The sequence below is a fragment of the Haliotis rubra genome, unplaced genomic scaffold (assembly GCF_003918875.1).
Source record: "Haliotis rubra isolate DU_JTF1 unplaced genomic scaffold, ASM391887v1 Scf937, whole genome shotgun sequence".
NCBI classification, from domain to species: Eukaryota; Metazoa; Mollusca; class Gastropoda; order Lepetellida; family Haliotidae; genus Haliotis; species Haliotis rubra.
The window spans coordinates 264,547-288,833 of NW_025767676.1; the positions used below are offsets into that span (position 1 = coordinate 264,547).

Genomic DNA, 24,287 nt, shown 5'->3' on the forward strand with positions numbered 1-24,287 from the left:
GTACCTCGCTCATTTATATTTAAAGATTACAAAGAGTTAAAGCGTTAACACAAGTTCGAGAATATAGACCATATTTGAATAACATGTATGTTCTTTGTATATTCCTGCGACCCTGTGTTCGGTCACTCCATTTGTATCGGGGTTTGGCTTGTTTGATGTTTCACGCTGCACACAGCATGATTCCAGCTATATGGCGGCGGTCTATAAATAATCGAACCTGAACTAGACAACCCAATGATCAACATCATTAGCATCGATCTCCGCATTTGGGATACGATGACATGTGTTAACCCGATCCCGTTAGTTGTCTCTTAGGACAAGCATGGGTTGCTGACGACCAGTTCTAACCCGGATCTTCACGCGTCTACAAACGTCAGTGCGATGGTGAAGGCTAGTGGATAGTTTGTGAGTGGCTAGTCACAACAAAGATCCGGGTTCGACTCCCCATACGGATACAATGTGTGAAGCCCATTTCTGATGTACCCCGCCGTGATATTGCTGGAACGTACAAGAAGTCTCTAAAACATTTTTGTTTAGCCATTAACTCTTTTCCACAGCTTTCCTCAAAAGCGCCGATGAGCAGGCCTAGCCTGGAAATTAGGCGCTATACAAGTGAATTATTTTATGTTTTATTCTATAAATGATCAATCTCACATCCCATTTTCAGCATTGTTCGTTGACAACCACTCATTACCAGCTCGAGAGTATATTATAACCATACCGTTCTGATGTGCCTCGAATAGCGTATGGCGTATGGACATAAACCAACATTCACTCCATCTACAATGGAGACGATCTGAATGTTTACTTACGTTGTGTGCTGATTTGTGTGTTTATGGGTTGATGTGTACAATCTTTTGTTGTCATGCCATTGAGTAAGATATTCAGAGACGAAGATGACCTGGATTTCATACCACACTGAAAGATGAGGTGAGGTGAAATTGGGTTTAACGTCGCCACACTGAAAGAGGCAAACGTGAAAACACAAACATAAACTGCGTCACATTCTATGATACAAGCTGCGGAGCTAACAAACCATTCATGCGTAAACAGTGGCATTGGTGGGTGTGTTGCATTCAGATCGAAAGGCTGCCTTGGTGAAAGTGGGTCAGATCTTTTCATTTCTTGAATCGTGGTGAAATATAATAATAGTGTCAGGTGGGCGCTGGCAACTGCGCATAACGTGTGTGTGCTGTGTTTAAAATGGGAAGATTAGTACGCTGTTATTTTTAGAACAGGGAATTCAGGTAAAATTTCCCTGTGAACCTCCACACCACATGTCATTGGTTGGTTGTATGGTCTCTTTGTACAGAAGCTATTTTGTCACAAGATCATGTTTGTAATCAGTTGCAAGTATAGCTTGTGGCATTCACCATACAGGTTCGACTCGACATTGGACAACTAAGAATAACGGTAGTTGGTCTACCTGTCGGTGTATACTGTGGAGAAAATAACCAGGTCGAACAAACTCATACATACCGATGGCGGAAGACGTTAAACGTTCCGGACAGCAGATCGGGCGCCTGCCCAATGATAAACAGTTGGGTGTGACAGATGTTCTCTTTCCAAGGCATGTACGTGGAGTTAACAGTGACAATGTCGTTGAGGAGAGGCAAGATGATGATAATAATGACGATGGTGTTGTCGTCTATGAAGAAATTGCTCGCAGATTGTTGCTTGACATCCCACGGGAAGAACGGGTGTCTCCAACGGGCAGGCCCGGAGAATCACCACATGCTGCCGTCTCGCTCATCTCGTCTGAAATAAGCTCAATACTCTCTATAGATGGACCTTTATGTTGTGATTTAGCGGGTAAGTACAACATCTGGGTGGGTAAGTAGGCAGGTGGGTAGGTGGTGCTATTCGTTAAACCCCAATAGTACTCACTAATGACTTCGTCATACAGTGTCGTTTATTAACGATGTCTTTAATGTGCACAGCCTTCGATTTCTTCTATATTCACAGTAGCTTTTACCACTACAATGCCTAACGCTGTGACGCTCAAAGGCACATACATGTTTGCATTCAAGAAGAAATGGAAATGTCTATTCAAGGACTGTGGAAATCCCTCATTTGCGAATTGATCTTTTTGTAATCCGAATGCTTTCAACATTTGCTAGTATTAGAGAGACAGATTTCCTTAATCTTGTTCCTTAAGTAGTTTCAACGGTTACTGGGTTTCATGTGAATCGTGGCCAATGTGGTATTTTATTACTTTAATGGGTGTCATTGTTTCCTCTAAAACAGATACTCACTACACGGTCCGGAACCTTGATGTGGATAAGGTTGCTTTCGTCCAGCAATCAAATCTTTACAAGAACATACTTACAACCGCATTACACGATAGGTATGCATCTGTTGAGATTTGCTGGGATCAGAATGGTATAGATACACTTACTGTAGCGATCGGAACGGACGAAACAGACTTGAGTTGTGATCTACAGACATTTACGCGTGACGTTGAAACGACCATCACGAATGTCTTCGGGGACATCAATACAACCCATCTGACCATGTCCCCTAAAGTATGGAAGGAGGTGAACCAGAGAGATTTGTCAGCTTGCTTTCCTCATACTTCTGAAGATGTTTTGGTGATACCCTCTGAGGACATGTCTGGTTTCACCGTGACAGGGACTTCCCACAAAGTTACTTCAGTTATTGCAGCTTTGAGAAATCTCGCTCAACAGGCAGAGGAAAAGTGTATCTATGGACTGGCTCAGAGGATGGTTTCACAAGCGTCCTCTGCACCATACACAAGGGAAGCGCCCAATGAAAGACGCATCTCAGTAGAACGGAGCATATTATTGTTTCTCCAGACACATCGTTCACAAGAAATAGATCTGATCCACAAACTGACAGTTGGTATATCTTTTGATCTGAACACCAACACTATCATCATCCGTGGACAAGAAGGTCACGTTAAAGGAGCAGGGGGACAAATTAATTCGCTCATCTCCAAGGTGATAGCATATTCGTACATTTCCCGGATGGCTGGAGCTAAGAAATATTTCAGGTCGCTAGCTGGCAAAAAAACTATAGAAGCCGCGGAGAAAACCTCCATGTGTATCGTGGATATGATAGACAACTATCCTGAACGGCATGGTGAGTAGAAAAACTTGACTTCTCTGAGTGGCCTTTTTAGAAGTTAAGGTCAAATAAGGACAAACTTTATGGTGAGTGAGTGAGTGAGTTAAAGTTTATAGTCACAGCGGCAGTGTTTCAGCCATATCGTGACTTAAGACAGTTATAAATTCATGACAAATGCACAAATTTTAAAAACCTGTCGACGAAGGACAGTAAAACCAACTAGTATATCACAGTAATAGGAAATAAAACTAGCGTATATCTCTAAAATAGGATTTCAAATTAGGACAATACAATATAAAATAAGGCTGAGGATCGCCAACAACTGAAGGTAGATCACCACTCTAGGGACCACGGGGACTTACAGTACTTTGGCTACCTGCATGGACCCTAGCTGGATTTTTACCATCCCTTCAGCGATTGTACTGATATTTAGCCATAATAAAACAACAAATATTCTACGATTAAAGAGGTGTGCAGAACTAAATTGACTTGGGAAGTTTTGGGACTTACGTACCCTCTCAGGAGGACAATAATTTTACAGTACTTTAACCCCCTTCGAGGATACAGCCACTAACTATCTTAGTTGCTAATTTATTCAACCGATTATAAAATATCATTTATCTATTCACAAAACATATAAATCAAAATTATCAATCAATTCTATTTCTTTTAAACACTCAATGATTAAATGATAGTAAATTTTACTAAAAAGATCCTTCACAGTTTTAACATTGAAATATTTATCCCTTGTGATGGAAAAATCAAACTTCATGGATGAAGAACTTCTTTATTCAGGTGATGCGACGTTTCGATACAGATTCTTGTATCGTTGTCAAGAATCTGTATCGAAACGTCGCATCACCTGAATAAAGACGTTGTTCATCCATAAAGTTAGTCCTTATCTAGGACAACTTGTTCACTTTCGTCAATCGATGACTAGGTTAAGAGGGTTTAATCAATACGTTCGGCTCCATTTGTAATTTACTAAAGTGAGCATTTTTTATAAGCTTTTAGATTAGCAATCCTTCTCATACTCCCATACATCTAGTTGTGTCCAACAAATACATCACATTTCGTATTTTTGAAAAGGTGATACACGTATTTTAAGACCCAACAATATTTGTTTCAGGTGAGACACACGTTCTCCTAAAAGTTGGGAATCTACATACAACAAAGGTATGTTTTAGTACAGACGAATGTAGGGATCGGATGGTAAGTCTTGCTGACTTGGTTGATTACACGTCATCGTGTACCAGTTGGTTTTATCGATGCTCATTGAACCACTTTAATGATCTTCCCGTGATAATCCAAGTCCAGGCTTGTCGTAAGAGGAGACTAACGGGATCGGGTGATCAGGCTCGTTGACTTGGTTGACACATGTCATCGTATCCCAATTGCGGAGATCGATGCTCATGCTGTTGATCACTGGATTGTCTGGTCCAGACACAATTATTCATACACCACCTCTGAATGGGGCGCTAAACAACAAATGCATCCAATTAAAGTGAACAACGTTCAAAATCTTGGGGTATCACGTGAATCCCACTGAAAATGTTGGACAGAAAATATTTTACATGAGTGCTTGCAGTTTGTCTGTTGTATAATTGATTCAAATATCATCTTAAAAATGATTAACATTAGTCTGTATTAATTTTATTATCAATTTTTTTAAAAGTTACTAATTTTGTTTTTATGTTGTTCAGGCTGATGTGATTGTTAACTCGACGAATGAGAAACTTGAACTGTCTTCCGGGCCCTTAACCAAGTCCTTAATCCGCTTTGGAGGCTCTTCCATACAAGGGCAGTGCAAGATGCTTTATCCTCACGGCATCAATGAAGGGGATGTGGTCAGGACAGGCCCTGGAAATCTACGCTGCAAGGAGCTGTATCACTGCTGTCTTCCAAAGTGGAAATCTGGTCATGACACTGACAAGGTGACGATATCAATTATTTAATCATAACCTTTTCATATTTTTCACAGTGATTTCTAACATGCCAGTTACGGAAATTTGGTAATTTAGGTTTTCTGTCTGGTGAGTTAAATAGTTGATGTAATGTGTTGTGTACAGCTGGGATGATGTGTCGTGTGTAGCCGTGAATGACACACCTGACATAATGTGTTGTGTACAGCTGGGATAATGTGTTGTGTGTCCTTGTGAATGACAGACCTTACATAATATGTTGTGTACAGCTGGGATGATGTGTTATGTGTCCTTGTGAATGGCACACCTGACATAATGTGTTGTGGGTCCCTGTGAATGACACACCTGACATAATGTGTTGCGTACAGCTTGGATGGTGTGTTGTGTGTCCTTGTAAATGACACACCTTACATAATGTGTTGTGTACAGCTGGGATGATGTGTTGTGTGTCCTTGTGAATGACACACCTTACATAATGTGTTGTGTACAGCCCGGATGATGTGTTGTGTGTCCTTGTGAATGGCAAACCTTACATTATGTGTTGTGTACAGCTTGGATTATGTGTTCATTGTCCTTGTGAATGACACACCTTACATAATGTGTTGTGTACAGCTGGGATGATGTGTTGTGAATGTGTTGTGTGTCCTTGTGAATGGCAAACCTTTACATAATGTGTTGTGTACAGCTATGATGATGTTGTGTGTCCTTGTGAATGACAAACCTTACATAATGTGTTGTGTACAGCTGGGATGATGTGTTGTGTGTCCTTGTGAATGACAAACCTTACATAATGTGTTGTGTACAGCTGTTTACAGGATGATGTGTTGTGTGTCCTTGTGAATGACACACCTTACATAATGTGTTGTGTACAGCTGGGATGATGTGTTCAGTGTCCTTGTGAATGACACACCTTACATAATGTGTTGTGTACAGCTTGGATGATGTGTTGTGTGTCCTTGTGAATGACACACCTTACATAATGTGTTGTGTACAGCTTGGATTATGTGTTCAGTGTCCTTGTGAATGACACACCTTACATAATGTGTTGTGTACAGCTAGGATGATGTGTTGTGTGTCCTTGTGAATGACAAACCTTACATAATGTGTTGTGTACAGCTGGGATGATGTGTTGTGTGTCCTTGTGAATGACAAACCTTACATAATGTGTTGTGTACAGCTGGGATGATGTGTTGTGTGTCCTTGTGAATGACAAACCTTACATAATGTGTTGTGTACAGCTGGGATGATGTGTTGTGTGTCCTTGTGAATGACAAACCTTACATAATGTGTTGTGTACAGCTGGGATGATGTGTTGTGTGTCCTTGTGAATGACACACCTTACATAATGTGTTGTGTACAGCTGGGATGATGTGTTGTGTGTCCTTGTGAATGGCACACCCTGTGGTGATGCGGTTTGGGTGTCTGTGGTGTTGTGTACACCCGTGGCGATTTGTTGTGTATCAGCTTGAATCACTTTGTGACTTCATGTATTATTTGCAACCGTTAATGTCTTGAACGTCCCTGTGTTTGTTGATTTGTTGTTCACGCCGCACCCAGCAATATTCCAGCTATTTGGCTAATCGACTCGTGACCAGTCCAGTGATCAATACCATGAGCATTGATCATCTTGGATACGATGACATGTGTCAACTAAGTCAGCGGCCTGACCACCCGATCCCGTTAGTCGCCTCTGACGACAACCATGGGTTCTAATTCATGGGTTGGTGTCACTGTGATTTACGCACCTGCTGTACGCGTGTAGTGATATGCCGTATGTCTCTGTGAATCCCACATTTTACGTTATGTGTGTCAGGACATTTGTTGTGATGTGCCATGTGTTCTTGTGTTCAGGTGTTGCGGCAGATAATACGCCAGTGTCTACGGAAAGCTTCGGAAGCATCACACAGCAGCATAGCATTCCCTGCCCTTGGCACCGGCACCGCCAAATATCCGGCTGATGTGGTGGCCAGGGTCTTTAAAGATGAAGTTAGAGAGTATTTGACATCCAACCCTTGCTGTTCCCTGAAAGAAGTTGTCGTTGTCTTGTTTCACAAAGATGAAAAGAAGCTTGAGGTTTGATTTGGTTTTGATTGTTTTTAACGCTGTATGGCGGCGGTCTGTAATAAATCGAGTCTGGACCAGACAATCAAGTGATCAACAGTATGAGCATCGATTTACGCAACTGGGATACGATGACATGTGTCAAACAATTCAGCGAGCCTGACCGCCCGATCCCTTTAGTCGCCTTTTACGACAAGTATGGGTTACTGAAGGCCAATTCTAACATAGATCCTCACCGGTCCTTGAGGTTTGATATTCTAAAGAAGAAGTTGTATTGTATTGAAAGTTTGAGGGCTTTTGCTTCGGAAGTAGTATCTCGAAAGCTGTTGTACAATCAACACAGAACAAATACTGCTCTCTATACTATATAAGTTAGTGAGTGAGTGAGTTTAGTTTTACGCCGCACTCAGCAATATTCCAGCTTTATATCGGCGGTCTGTAAATATTCGAATCTAGACCAGACAATCCAATGATCAACAGCATGAGAATCGATCTGCGCAGTTGGGAACCGATGACATCTAGACTATATAAGATGTATGTTTGTCGATTAATACAATACCATCCTAATGCTGAATAAATTTCCTTACAGATATTCAAGAAGACATTCGGAGATGATACAAAACGGAAAAGAGTTACCTCCCTTCAAGACGAACCCGCGGAGGTACAAAATGGTGAGATGACATACAGTCAATAATGACGTATTGTACAACTTTGCAAATCAGAAATTTTCAGTGTAAGGGAATGTCGATGTAGAATATCTGCGACCACATTCCATAGGGTGTAAGAGGCAAAATAATGAAGACAAGTGTGTTGAAGGTAACACTACTTAGACAATGGTGTCAGTATGTATAGCCGCAGCTTTGTTTGACGTCCGTTAATGACAGCCATTATGATAACAGAACCATGTGATTTGCTGATTGTAGCAAAACAAGTGAAAATCAGTTTGATCATTGACCATCCAGCTTTTGATAAATGTCACAGCTGTATTTGTATAACATATGTTTTAAGGATCAGCAATGACAACCGGCTTTGCTTCCCCTGGTGGTATCCTCTTCAAAGTCGGAGATCTGGCGAAAACAGAGGTACGACATAACTGCATGCTTTACTTATTACACTTCAAAAGGATCGAGTCAGTGCTAACCTTCAGTCCAAAGTGTGATTCCAGATTCTGATTCTGTCATATGTGGTATTTGGTCATTGAGTATGTCCGATTGCTTTAAGGGTGTTTTGATGTGTTGTCATTATGTGACGTCATGTTTCCTTCACGGAGAATAGACCTTTCGAGTCCTTTAGCGTATAGCACTCTTGCGAAACACACAGCAGTGGTTTTATGTTAAGAAAGAATCATAATCAGCGCGATTCGGGATTCGAACCCACGATAATGTTTCTGGCACGCCACTTATCTAAATGTCATAGGACGAATAAACTACCCATGCCCCCATCTGAATATGGGAAGACAGCCTCCGTGGTGTAGTGGTTAGATCGTCCGCCCGGAGAGCGGAAGGTCGCGGGTTCGATCCCCGACCGCGTCATACCAAAAGACGTTAAAATATGGTACGTGTTGGTCCCTGCCTGGCGCTGGGCATTAATGGGTACAACAAGGACTGGTCGGCTCGGAGTCAGAATAATGTGTCTGAGTGGGGTATTCATGCTTCACTGCGACATGGTATCTCAGTGGGCTAGCACTATAAGACCAGCTTCAGTCTGGGCTAGTACAAGCAGCCGCACATACACATACGCACCCATGCACGTCGTCATATGAGCGAAATATTCTCTAGTACAACGTTAAACCCAATTTCACCTCACCTCACCTCTGAATATGGGATCAAATGGATTTGACGTAATGGGGCCAATGGGTATTTGACTTACGTAAAATATTTCATTATGATTTGTTTTGACTTGTCCGTTCAAGCATAGTAGGCTTCTTTTCTGTACTAGACAAATTAGTGATTGATATTATGAACCATGATCACATCCGTCGGTGGATGGTGACAACCACTACGGAGCGTGGTCATCCGATCCATCAAGTCACTCTCTTTTGGGCCACCGTGTTCAGCCCAGAATCGCAAAGAGTTAATTATTGTATGAAGAAAAAACGAATTACTACTATTTACTAAAACATTGAAATATGTTCCTGTTTTCAGAGTGACGTTATTGTGAACACCGCCAACGAGCACCTTGATCTGTCAGTTGGGGGCTTGAGCAAACACTTGGTCAGCGTAGGTGGCGCTATCATACGGACGCAATGTAAGAAGCTATATCCAAACGGTATAAGGGAAGGCGATGTCGCAAGCACTGGGTCTGGCAAACTCCACTGTAAGGAGTTGTATCACTGCTGTCTCCCAGAGTGGAAATCGGCGGAGTATACTGGCAAGGTACATATGGCATTGTTTATGAAAATTATTTAAAAAATGGTTAACCAATCTATCCAAAAGATACTTTATGTGCTTGTGAAATAACATCCTCTCAATTGCTTTACGAGAGGCCAGTGGAATTTGTGTGGTCAAAGGTAAATGGGAATATTTGTTATCTATTTTCTAACCATTATGCTAATGAAGAAGACTGTCGTTTCGGCATTAGGTCAGATTGCACACTCATGGATAACCTGTTATTTCACTTGAGATTTATGTCTTTCAGACAAATGCAGTATTTGAAACTTAAAACAAAAACGGTTGTTCTTGGTCCGTTTTTAAAGTAAATCCAGTATGTCTTCACTTGTATCTGCATTTTAACATTTTCCGACAGATAACTTTAATATTGGTTTGTAGTGAGTGAGTGAGTGAGTGAGTTTGGTTTTATGCCGATTTTAGCAATATTCCAGCAATATCACGGCGGAGGACACCAGAAATGGGCTTCACGCTTTGTATCCATGTGGGGAATCGAACCCGGGTCTTCGGCGTGACGAGCGGTCGCCTTAACCACTAGGCTATCACAACGCCCCCAATTTGCAGCCATTACGCTACACCCGCACACTGACTCATCGACTATGTAACTGTCGATTCCTCTATCATAGATTTCTCTCATTTTTAATGAAATGTGTTTATCCATAACAGTTGCTTCGGTTGACAATACACCTGTGTCTACATAAGGCAGATATAGGAAAACGTCGAAGCATAGCATTCCCTGCCCTTGGAACCGGACTCCGAAAATACCCAGCAGAGGTTGTAGCGACGGCCTTCAGAGATGTTGTCACAGAATATCGCAAAACAAATCCGCACAGTTCACTCAAGAATATTGGAGTTGTCTTGTTTGAAAAGGACAGAAAAACAATGGAGGTAAATATGTTTTTCTCTGTGGTAGGCAAATGAAAGTAGTTTATGGGGCGATCGGAACACACTATAAACGTGAGGCCATTCTTTGACGTCTAAGAGAGAATCGTTCTTTTTTTAAACAAATGCCTAGTGTTTTCTCACTGATGAAACTACCAAAATAGTATAATTAACATGATGGATCTTTTATTTACAGATATTCAACACCATATGTATCAAAAACGTTGAGTGTTGTAGAGAAACCTTCCTCCCCGACGTGAAGAAACAGAGAGGTAAGACAATAAATATTTCCAATTGTTATGTCGTTAATGCTTAGTGGAGACTGGTTACAGTCTGTCAGCAGTAACTGATAACTGAGACTAAATTGTCTGGCGCTGACCGGGTCGTCTTCGGTGACGTTGGTGAATCCTGCATGTCGGTATGGACGTTTGGACGGCTCCTACCAACCTCCTGTTCCATTTGACAAACTGGTGTATTTACGATGTGGTCAGAAAATATCACAAAATAAATTCGCACAGTTTACTCAAGGATATTGGAGTTGTCTTGTTTGAAAGGAATGACAACCCATGGAGGTATAAACAGTTTTGTTCTGTGGTGGACGTTTGGAATTGGGTTATGAGGCGATAGGAACCCGTTCAAAAACGTGCGGCAATTCAATAAGCCATTAAATTAGCATGACTGAATGTACTCTGAGCGGCATGATCAATAGGGGGTATTCATGGAGACTGGGACGACGGTGGTTCGATCTCTTGCCGCGTTACAAAATAGTACTTGTTGTGCCCATCCTTGGTATTACAGGAATGAAATAAGGATTAGTCGCGATCTCGCATTCTCGCACTTTTGGCATTTTTAGTTTGTTTCCAAAGGTCGAGATCGCGAGAATGCGAGATCGCGAGAATGTCCCTTAGAGTATTCCATAGTAAGCTGTGTCTAGGTTAAAGCCTATGATCTTGATCACGACAATCAACCCCCAAATCAACTTGCATTACAACAGTACACTCGATTATATGTTATTCCTATGTGGTATTATATGTGGTATTACCATGTGTTATGGGGGTATTGTATGTGTTATTCCCATGTGTTATGATGGTATTCTATATGTGTTATTCCTGTGTTTTATGGTGGTATTATATGTTATTATAATGTGTTATATGGCGTTATATGTGTCATTCCTATCTGTTATAGATGGTATCATATCCGTTATTCTTATGTGTTATATATTGTATTACATGTGTTATTCATATGTGTTATAGGTGGTATTATGTATGTTATTCCTGTGTTATGGTGGTGTTATTCCTGCGTGTTATGGTGGTATTATATGTGTTATTCCCATGTGTTATAGGTGGTATTATATGTGTTATTAATATGTGTTATAGGTGGTATTATATGTGTTATTATTATGTGTTATATCTCGCATTACATGTGTTTTTCCCATGTGTTATAGGTGGTATTATGTATGTTATTCCTGTGTTATGGTGGTGTTATATGTGTTACTCCTGTGTGTTATGGTGGTATATGTGTTATTCCCATGTGTTATAGGTGGTATTATGTGTGTTATTCTTATGTGTTATATCTCGCATTACTTGTGTTATTCCTGTGTGTTATGGTGGTATATGTGTTATTTCTATGTGTTATGGTGGTATTATGTATGTTATCCCTGTGTGTTATGGTGGTATTATATGTGTTACTCCTGTGTGTTATGGTGGTATTATATTTGTTCTTTCTATGTGTAATAAGTGGTATTATGTATGTTATTCCTGTGTGTTATGGTGGTATTATATGTGTTACTCCTGAGTGTTATGGTGGTATTATATGTGTTACTCCTGAGTGTTATGGTGGTATTATATGTGCTATTTCTATGTTTAATAAGTGGTATTATATGTGTTACTCCTGTGTGTTATGGTGGTGTTATATGTGTTATTCCCATGCGTTATAGGTGGTATTATATGTGTTATTCTTATGTGTTATATCTCGCATTACATGTGTTATTCCCATGTATTATAGATGGTATTATATCTGTTAATCCTATATGTTATAGGTGGTTTTATATGTGTTATTCCTATGCGTTATAGTTGGTATTACTTGTGTTATTCCTGTGTGTTATGGAGGTATTATATTTGTTATTACCATATGGTATGGTGGCAATATATGTGATATTCCGATGCGTTATAGGTGGTATTATATGTGATATTTCTATGTGTTATGGTGGTATTATATGTGTTTTTTCTATGTGTAATAAGTGGTATTATGTATGTTATTCCTGTGTGTTATCGTGGTATTATATGTGTTACTCCTGAGTGTAATGGTGGTATTATATGTGTTATTTCCATGTTTAATAAGTGGTATTATATGTGTTATTCCCATGTGTTATAGGTGGTATTATATGTGTTACTCCTGTGTGTTACGGTGATATAATATGCGTTTTTACCATGTGTTATAGGTGGTATTATATGTGTTATGTATGTTTTGTTATACGTGCCAGTATATGTGTTGTTGCTATGTGTTATGTGTGCTATTGTATGTGTTATTCCTATATATGTCAGACGTGTCACTTTATGTGTTATTCTCTTCAGAATTCCACGTCGGAGATTTACAGCTGGAGGTGAAGGAAGGACACATCCTGGAGGAAGAGGTAGATGCTGTTGTAATTCCGACTGAACTGAACGACATGGCTGTACCTGGTGAGTGATATTATCACAGTTAGATAATAACATAAACACTATACATACTGAATACAAAAAGTAATTGACCATGAATACTTGGGAGGATATGAGAGCTAAGTCCTCGCTTCAAAAAACATATAAGAAAAATAATGATCCCCCAATTTATTTTTTCATACATTTCATAGGTAAATTCAGAATATTTTGTCTATGATTTAGATTATGTTAATATGGTCGTTTTCGTAGTTCAAGCACCATTATTCAGTTGCTGTGACAGTGGCTAATTATGACGTACAGTCAAACAAGTGAACCAGTCTCATGGTTCTGATCAAAGAACTTGATATGGGAAGTTAGTGAGTGAATGTGGTTTTACGCCGCCTTTAGCAATATTCCATCAATATCACGGCGGGGGACACCAGAAATGGGCTTCATACGCTGTACCCATGTGGGGAATCGAGCCCAGGTCTTCGGCGTGACGAGCGAACGCTTTAACCACTAAGCTACCCCACTGCCCCTGATTAGGTGAACGACTCACAATGAGGTTTACCTTGGCACGGAATGCAGAGACAAAATTCTTTGTCATAGTCCAGTGAGTCCAGTGGAAGTTGTTGACTTTACAGGGGTTGGGGGCTTGTTTGTTGTTTAATGCCGCACTCAGCAAATATTACAGCTATATGACGGCGGTCTGTAAATAATCGTGTCTGGACCAGACAACCCAATGATTGACATCATGAGCATCGTTCTCCGCAATTCGGATACGATTACATGTGTCAACGAGGTCAGCGAGCCTGACCACCCGATCCCTTTAGTCGCCTCTTACGACATGCATTGGTTGCTGAAGACTAATTCTAACTCGGAGGGGTTACTTGACCTTTACAATTTTCAGACCCAAACATCAGACGTTCAGGAATCGGGTTTGTTTCCAGACAGGATGGGCCAAGTATTATCGCTGCCTCAAGAGAGTTTTGTGGGTACGACGTAGAGCTGATGATTACCAAGTGCCTCCGTGAAGCGGACAGAAAGAAGGTTGTGTCTGTGGCCTTACCACATATTGCAGGTAATTTATTGAATGGCGTCCGTTTTTATGGGACATTAATACAAAATTTGTGTTTAATCAGTTTAAACAGGGAGACTATATGTTGTAGAGTATCCCTGGTTTAACGTCATGGTTGTTTAAACGCATTGTGTATTAGAGGCACTTGTATCTAATAAAGTTTAAACAGTAAACACAACCGTTCTTAAAAAAGGAAAGCAACTTGTCATTTATAGCAATAGCTGATATTTGAAACTGATTCATGTTATCTAAAATAGATATGAAAGCAGCTGATTTAGGTGGATTGTTTTTGCTAAATATTTAGCTCCGAATTGAGTTACTTAACTGATGTGACTTGACACATGAATGTTTCTTCAAGTACAAATGTTGGCATTCTCTATTATTTTCTTAGGCAACACTGCAGAAGACCTATTCAATTTTGCTTTCATCCGGTGCATCTTGAACATCGTGAACAGCGAGGACAGACTGAAGCATGTCCGACGTTTGATACTTGTACACACCAACACGGTTGCCGTGGAGGAGACAACTCGGATGTTCCAGTACTACTTCGGAACATCGTGCGTGACCGGGTACAGTCTGGGCAGACCGGCCAGCCAGACTTGGGGTAGGAACCCTATTGTTGATGTCTGTGGGTGAGGGAGGAAGTTGATGGGTGATAAAAAAACATCTTGCGATAGAAAGGGTAACAGTTTGTAAATGAGCGAGTAAACAGGTGGAGGTGGTACTGAGCTGCAATAACCAGTGGCTATGGTCAACGTCGGATAAACAAAGGGATAAAAAATATTAAGTCTTTATTCTGGTTTTCCGCAACTGATAACTGGCAAATGTTACACTTGTCTGGAGCTTTTGGACGTTTGACATTGATCATTTCGTTGTTGGTCATTGGTTTCGTAGTGTGGTAGCCATATTGGATTCAAGACTTCGGAGAGCATTTGCTATGTGGACAAGTGTGTGTCCAGACGCGTACAGACGGGCTGGTGCAACTTTCAGTCTTCGGTTGGTCCTGACGGTATCATCAAATCCAATTATGTGCAACATGTAGGCAAATTCTACTTCAAAAACAAAACGATTCATATACTAACATCAAAACATGTTCAGTGAAATTGACGGACATCTCCAGTGTTTCCTTGTGTCTCTCTTCCCCCCAAGAATGTCTTACATTTAAGTTACATTCTATCACGAAGAGCTAAAATATGGGGTTTTTTTATAATAGGTTACAATTTTGTGATTGGTAAATGGCGTATCATCGCATTTCACATGATCGGATCGATGTTCATTTGGTCAATCACTGAATTGTCCGGTCCAGACACGATTAAACAACAAACTACCCACACAAATCATTGGCAGGCGTTCTACACTGCATTCTACAAACACTCAAACAATTACTAACGTTCCGTTAGACAACTCCACGAGAGTTACGTTTATTAATGTAACTACTTTGCTCCAGCATTAAATGGTGTGAAGCGTTTGCTAATAAACGTAAATAAAAGTGTCAAACCGTTTCCATAGCCACAGGAATCTGTATCATGAACGTGTGTTTATGATCCACTACCAAATCACATGAGGCTTGTATAGTCATTGTATTTTCCAGACAATGAGCGGGAGCGAACAATACAAGACGAGCTACACCTGAGAATCGTGTCCGGCGATAGGAAGAACATAAATCAGTGTCGGCAGTTCATTGACGAGCAGCTCGAAGAGAACCTGTGCGTTGACGTCCTCGACAATGAAGTCATCTCTGGTCTTACAGATAAACAAGTAGGTCTACACATACAATAGATGCACTTGAACTGTCATGCATTGAAGAGTGAGTGTGTTAAAATTTAAAGTCACATAGGCAGTATTTCAGCCATATCGTGACCAACACGAATTGAAGATGACAATATCTCTTTTGAACATATCATTTACTGTCCCTTTCGAGATGTTAAAAAAGCAGGACATTTATATTCAAATGCATATCTTAATAATATGTAGACAGAAAGTCAGACATGTAGATATACAAATAGCAGCTAAAGGGTCAGTCGTCATTCATTGGGCTGTAATCAAACACGTACATTCTGTCGGACACCAGCACATCATTAACTCTGAAAATGTTGAACTAGCAAATACACATGAGTACTTGCATACATACACATACAATATATTCGTACAACCTCAGAATACATATCCATATCAACATGCAAACACACAAGTATATACCCAATTCACACCGAACACACGTGCATCTACAAACTCAAAGGCATAAACACATACATAATATATATATATATATATATATATATCACACCGAACACACGTGCATCTACATACATATATATATATATATATATATATATATATATATATACACACACAAGCATACCTTGATACATACATACCTATGCACATACATGCCTGTAGAATCACACACAAGTACATCCATACATAAGTACATACGTACGTACACACATACCCACAAACATACATACATTCATGCACATGCACACAAACAACCATACCTATAAACTATAAACATGCATACATGCATATATACACACGTATAAACAGACATATACATGCATACATAAGTATCACTCTCTCATACATACCAATTACGATGACTATAATGCAAAGGATAAAATGAATATTAACATATACAAACTCTAGATGTTTGATTGGCATTTTAGAAGATGCTATATGATGAACATTAAGAATTTTCTGGGTTTTATCATCTTTTTATTGTTTGGTACAACGTTTCAGGGCTTGTTCTGGCCCCCATCATAAGATAGAACAATGCTTAAGACGTCACAATGCTCTGACGACGCAATACACGTGGAGATTATAATGGGGGTCGTAAAGGATAGAACTGACAGGGCTAATATGAATACATGCTATCATGAATATATAAGAATATTGTTTACTGCAAAATTATTGGATTAACTTCCAAGAAATCTTTCCAAGACCCGAGTTCGATTCCCCACATGGGTACAATCTCTGAAGCCCATAGCTGGTGTCTCGACACTCGCTGGGATAGCATTGGAATATTGCTAAAAGCGTTCTAAAACCCAACTCACACAATCACAAACACGTCACATACTAACAGCGTCACACACTAACAGCGTCACATACTAACAGCGCAACATACAGTCATGTCACACAAACAGTCTCATGATAACGTCACAGTGCCTGAGGACATTTCAGTATTATACTTTGTAGAAAGAAATGCGAACATTAAATATACAAACGATAGATTTTCATTTTGTTCTTTATTATAGGATATTTATATAGCGCATATATCCACGCAACTAGTACATGCTCAAGGCGCTGGAGTGTTCCCTTGATCAACGCGGATGTCTTTTTCTGGCATTCGTTTAACAAACTCAACTCCCCGAGGAGTATCCAACTCATGCAGCCTGTTAGGCACAACGAATTATCACACAGGTTCATCCTCACATTATTCAACGCTCATTTAGCACATGCTACACGATTATAATCTCTATATTTCCCTCAGCTTGAAGACATCAAACAGACGTGTGCGGATCTGGATGTGGAGGCAGAAGTAGATGTTGAAAACCGTCTCGTTCGTCATTCTGGACTAAAGACTGACGTAGAAAAAGCGAAGTTCAAGACAGAAGAACTGTTAAAGGATGTTGCATTTCTTCAAATACAGAAAGAGAGGGCGGAATTCCTAAGGCAGTTCGTGCAATGGTGGGCGGCAGCTCCTGAGGGAGCGATGAAGATGTCTACTATGACCAACGTTTTGATTGAGGAAGCATATTTTAAAAGGCATCGTCAGCCGACAGCAGTAGTGAAGACACTCTTGGGAAATGTCAACATAGACTTCACAACCATGGAATTGATTCCCCAGATTAAACCCAAGTATAAGATTAAGTTATCCAGGAAGCAAATACCAGGTATGTGGTGGGGTCAAAACATGTCCAGTACAACTATGTTATAACTTCTTCAGGTTAGGGCTGGCTAAATTGATAGATAGTTGGAAAAATTGTCAATAAGAGAGTTTATTAATGATTATCGATATGGAAATTGTGCTATTGGTAATATCGTACATTAACTTTTGTGAAAGAAAAAAGTTTAATTTTCTCACACAATCTACAACTTTACAACTTTTTTCATGAGCTGCTTCTCAATTATGTTTATGAATCTGTCTTGATAATATTCCATGTAAAAGCATGTCGCCATTCACTAGTGATGTGAAATATATTCTTTGCTTTCAATTTTGGCAATTTTTCTTAAAGTCACGTCTGCGATGTTAATCGATCGCTATTTAGTTAACGATTATCGATCACTGTGATCTCTATCGATTGCTACCCCTAATTCAGATATATTGATACAGTGAGTGAGTGACTTTAGTTTAGCTATATTCCAGCAATATCACGGCAGAGGACACAAGAAATGGGCTTCAAAGGTAGTACCCATGTGGGAAATCGAACCTGGGTCTTTGAAGTCTCGAGCAAACGCTTGAAATACTAGACTACCCCACCGCCCCTATAGACACGTCGATTGGAAAATGTCAAATTGACTCCCCTCTCAAGACCTGTATTTTCCACGCATATGTGAAGGTATGGTATCTCAGTATAACGGTTTTGGTGTAATTGGATGTCTTGTGAAGACACCTTGCGAATTCATCTCAGAATATGCGTCAAACGGGCCGTCGTGAAGAAGCCGACACGAAAGTGAGTGACTATGGTTTAACACCAGCAATGTACCTCACACATTGTACCTATGTCGAGAATAGAACCCTGGGTTTCGGCGTGACGAGCGGACGCTTTGACCACAAGGCTACACAACCGCCCCTGACACAAAAAGCCATACACCTTGTAACATATGTTATATTTGGGATTACGCTTTCTTAGTAAAGTACAGATTCTAGTACTTTTTGGGGTTGAGTCCCATCCGGGATTCGAACCCGCACCCTCAGAGTCAGGCACCTAATCCCCAGCACACAAAGTCAGACGCCTAGACCGCTCAGCCACCGCGGCTTCCAAATTGTGTATTTCATAGCCATACACCCTGACAGGCCATAAAAAACGACTCAACGTTCAAGGAGGCCCAAGCTTAAACTCATTCACTCACTAATCATATATTGTTAGAATGTCCCTCCCAGTCTATAACATCTAATACAACACCCTTCTCCCTACAGCGATGGCTCTACCTCCGTCTTGGGAAGACATGTGTGGCAAGGATTTGATCGCCCCGTGTGTTACATCTGGGCCGGAATATGATAAGCTAACACAACTGTTTACGAGCAGCGCTGGGAATGTGTACGACATCGTAATGGTATGTAATTTCTTCATCTATACATTATTGACTACAACAAAGAATGAGTAACCAAAGGACGCTGGTCCATTAACAAGAAAGAAGTTGATCATCCATAAAGACTTGTCATTTCTGTTACTTACAACTTCTAGAATGCCTCTCAAACAGTTTGATATCACGGCGGCGGACACCAGAAATAGGCTTCACACATTGTACCCATGTGGAGAATCGAACCCAGGTATTTGGCGTGAAGAGCGAATGCTTTAATTACTAGGCTACCCCCACCGCCCACAATACCCAATAACCTGTTGGGCTATAATATTTTGCCTCAGCACACACATACACCCTCCTCCTTTTCGTATGGTTCTAGTCGTAATATCATCAAGGTGAGGTGAGGTGAGGTGAAATTGGGTTTAACGTCGTGCTTGAGAATATTTCGCTCATATGACGACGTGCATGCGTGTGTATGTGTAGGTGCGGCTGCTTGTACTAGCCCAGACTGAAGCTGATTTTATAGTGCTAGCGAGCCGACCAGTCCTTGATGTACCCATCAATGCCGAGCGCCAGGCAGGGACCAACAAGTACCATATTTTAACGTCTTTTGGTATGACGCGGTCGGGGATCGAACCCGCGACTTTCCGTTCTCCCGGTGGACGCTCTAACCACTACACCACGGAGGCGGTCAATGTCATCAAGGCAATGTCGATCATATCGAAGCGGTTGAAACCTATTTCCTGTTTTTTCTTGCAGATCCGGCGTATACAGAACATGTTGTCATACCAACAGTACCAGATACAGAGGCAGTGTGTGCAGGCCCGCATCCCACACACATTTGAGAAACGCCTCTGGCACGGCACAAGACGTGATGCTCTCTCGAGTATCAACAGGAATGGTTTCAACAGATCCTTCCATGGAAAAAATGGTAAAATACAAACAACCTTCAGACACAACTTAGATTCTGTTCGTGTATGGCTTTCATTTCTATATATCTATTGATATTGACAGAGTGACCTTGTTGTCAAATAGAGCAAAAAGACACAAAAACTCATGGAAACGAATAAAAGAACACACGAACGTGAAAGTGTTCCTATACTCCTTTCCGGGTTCTTGTCATGCTTTATAGTGATTGCAATGTGGGTGAAAATCTGGAAATAAATAAAGGAACAAATGTACTTTCATGTTTTCCATTATTATGTTCCATGAGTATATTTCTGTAAATTTGAACATTTATGTGAACTCGATTTGGCATATAATCCTATACGATGTCTAAACAAATTGGAAAATGAATTAAGGAACACTTGTACTTTCATGTTTTCCTTTATTCGTTTCCAGGAGTATATTTCTGTAAATTTTAAGATTTTCTGTGTAGTTCTGTTCGATTAGGCATATAATCCTATACGATTTCTAAACAAATCATCATTTAAAACCTTAGGAGCACAATTTGGATTCCATTGTCAAGTTATTATGAAACTAGCTACTCAGCTGAGAAATACCTGTCTCTATCCATTCCCCAATGAAAAGGAACGACAAAAGTCTCTTTCTTCCTCAGTTAACATACAAGCCTGATAAGCCTAATTATTTTATATGTCAAGGTCTGTAAACAAAAAAATTAATTTAATGATTCTTACGTATGATGGTTAAATTATAGCGTTTTCTTGGAATTTTGTGTTATGGTATCCTAATAATGGAACTATTGTACGCGTTGTAAGCAAATTTCAATATAATGCTCAAAATTCAATTGTGAAATTCAAATTCTACCAAGCAAAGTTTGTGATCATTGTTAGGCTACAGAAAAATACCTGTTTGTTTTTAATCCTGAGAAGGTTTACACCGGTTATGCTTTTAAAATGTTCTTAACGTCACCTGGAACTGACGTTACGATGATTGTTCCAACTGTAAAGTTGTGCGATTTATATCATGCAACAATCAATATTATTGTATATATCAATGTTCAAGTACTACAGGTGTTTTACTCATATATGCATATCATATACATAGTTTGATTCACATCGTAATTCATATTATGAGAATCATTCAGACAACTAGAATAAAGAAAACCTATTCATTATGCGACTGTGCCTTATATAATCTTTTGGGGCATCTATTCTATTTTACAAATCATATTTCTTTAATTTCCACATTTTCAAATAATCATATTTTTCTCACCACAGGAACAAAGTTTGGGAAAGGTGTATATTTTGCGACAGAAGCTAGCTACTCAGCTAAGAAGGAACTGTCTCCCAAAGATGACCAGGGCTTCAAGTATATCTACCTGTGCCAGGTTCTCACGGGGAACTTCACGAAGGGGGATGAGAAGATGTTGGACGCACCTTTCATGGACAAGGGCAACTCCATCCGTTACGACACTGTGGTTGACAACGTCAAAAGTCCAACAATGCACGTTGTATTCAGGGACACGCAGGCATATCCTGAATACCTATTTGTCATAAAAGAAAGATGAATGAGCGAGTGAGGTTATTAAACCTTGATTGTAATAGGAGAGGCCGAAGTAATGCAGCTCGTTTACAGCTTTTAGAACAGGGGTATGCTTCTGGGGAACGGTTGCCCTTGTCGTTTACGGTGATTCATTTTGTTGTACAGAGCTTCGTCCCTTCAGAACGCCAGACACGTTTGATGACAGGATTCGCGTAGATTATGTTTGAAGGTTTTATCCTACCACTTTGTGCTGACACACAGAAACCCTGCCCAGAACCCCATTGATCAATCAGTCAATCAATAGATCAATCAACATGGTGCTTCTGAACCTTAAAACACAATCAGAAACTCTGGTTCTGGCTGCAGTAGTATCACATCTTTATCACGGTCTACCGTGGTGTTTCACGAACCTATTGTGATGAGTGTAAATATGAAACATAAACGCCAGATAACAACTTTTATCGAGTCTCTTCCAACACCAGGTGTCCATGAAAAGCATGAGCATGTCGGGCCTCTATGGGGCATCCACTATGTGAAATACGAAGGTATGATTTGCTGCTTAGCCCACAAAGCAGTACCCTGCCAAACACACCATAGATCCGGGTCCAATGGTAATCAACAAACTGCAGCATATCTTGCCGCCAGCTTGATTGAAACATCACTACATTCTAATGTGTACAAGTTCATTTCATCCAATTTCCTTTTTGTTGTGCATTGAAGATTTCATCCAAGTTCACCAGACCGCCCACGCTATCTTGCTCGTTCAATATGGATTGTCATCTCCCACAAGGAATTATGTCCCATTAACAATCCCATAATGCATCAGGTTTCCGGAGAGTACTCCAGCAAAGGCTGCCAGTACTGTTTTTCTGTTTTCCCATCGCCAGCACCCAGTGAATTTCTATTCTGACGTTGAATGAACACTTTTCTTACAGCAAATTCCCACCGATGTGGACATGTATGCCCTAGTGTGATAATATAAAAACTCTTACGCTTGCTCACACATAAAATCCCCAGGTCAACTTGACCTTCTCCATCTTATAATAAATGCTGGCTTTTTTGTTTGTACATTTGTACCGCCTTGTACAAGCAGTTATGCATAGGTCTATTTCTGTTCACCTAACCGAAGTTCACCATCTTGTGTTTTGATGCTGGAACCCTAAGACGGCAACACATCTTAAGATTGCCCATGTATTTATTTTATAAATTCAATTTTCTACATTTCCCAAGACTTACAAACCACCTGGAGATTATGCAATGCTATCGTATAAAGTACCTTCAATAATGGATCTAAAGGTAGACTGATGTGATCGTTTAAGATCAAATATGTAATCTCTTCTTAACGTCTGTATTGAAGTAAACATTTTTTTTTGTAGTAAACAATGTCAACACACGTGTAATTTTTTTTAAACAAACTAACACAAAAGCTTAAGTTTTAGGGCTTGTCACCACAAAATCATAAACTTCGCTTTCTAATATTTACTTCTAAGTTTCCATAGAAGGAATTTAAACAGTTTTAGGGGTTTTCTTGACTGACTGTGCCCTGATGTTAGCATTGTATAAAGGAAAATAAGAATTTGTTAATGAAGCGTCGCATATTCCCCGTGTCCATATTAACACCCTCGCGGGATTTGTTTCAACAAGAAATCTCCGGCCTTGTAACATATGTCAAATTTGGAATGACACTTTCTGTGTGAAGTACAGAATCTAGTACATTGTAGTTATTTTGACTGACCCCATCTTTGCTTCGCAGCGCTCTAACCCATTCGTCCACCGCGGCTTCCACAATATGGATGTTTGACAAATGTGTAATCTAAATCGTGTCCTTTGTGTACCTCTCTGACAAGTGTAAATTGCCACAGCTCCACGGGCGTCTCTATCCTTTGAACTCATATGTATGTAGGGCTCGGTTCGATCAAGCGCCACCCGTGAAGGTCCGGGTTACAATATGATCTTCAGTAACCCATGCTTGTCGTAAGAGGCGACTAACGGGATCGAGTGGTCAGGCTCGCTGACTTGGTTGACACATGTCATCAGTTCCCAATTGCGCAGATCGATGCTCATGCTGTTGATCACTGGATTGTCTGGTCCAGACTCGATTATTTACAGACCGCCGCCATATAGATGGAATGTTGCTGAGTGCGGCGTAAAGCGCAACTCACTCACTCACACGATCAAGCGCCAATAGTGTTAGGACCATCTCAAGTAATTATCGCCTTGTGAAGACTCGGGTCAGCAATCCGTGCTTGTCGTGAGAGGCGTCGAAAGGGATGTGGTGGTCAGTTCCTATGACCTCGTTAATGCAAGTCATCGCATTCCCAAGGTGCAGAACGATGCGCATGATGTCAGTCACTGTGTTGTCTGATCCAAATTAGATTATTTTACACACCACCGTCATTTAGCTGGATTTGTGCTGAGCATTCAACAATAAACAAAGTTAAAGTGGTAAAAATTGTCCTTGGGCTAGGTACGCTATGTTGAACGGGCATCCTGGACACGGGTTGGAGTTATTTTGAGGTACAAGTTAAGTTCATTTTGGTAA

The 24,287-nt window shown here is 40.3% G+C and overlaps 1 protein-coding gene across 1 annotated transcript; it reads left to right on the plus strand.

The window, feature by feature from the left end:
- Nucleotides 1–1,222: 1,222 nt before the first annotated feature.
- LOC124264676 (protein mono-ADP-ribosyltransferase PARP14-like) lies at nt 1,223–23,134 on the plus strand. Its single transcript, XM_046699433.1, has 18 exons — nt 1,223–1,812; nt 2,248–3,102; nt 4,217–4,263; nt 4,791–5,021; nt 6,861–7,082; nt 7,660–7,741; nt 8,079–8,152; nt 9,215–9,445; nt 10,124–10,345; nt 10,536–10,611; nt 12,913–13,020; nt 13,886–14,056; nt 14,445–14,657; nt 15,645–15,811; nt 17,544–17,946; nt 19,194–19,330; nt 20,060–20,231; nt 21,481–23,134. The coding sequence occupies exons 1-18, from the start codon at nt 1,482–1,484 to the stop codon at nt 21,768–21,770; spliced, it is 4,032 nt and encodes a 1,343-aa protein (XP_046555389.1). The 5' UTR covers nt 1,223–1,481; the 3' UTR covers nt 21,771–23,134.
- Nucleotides 23,135–24,287: the final 1,153 nt, after the last annotated feature.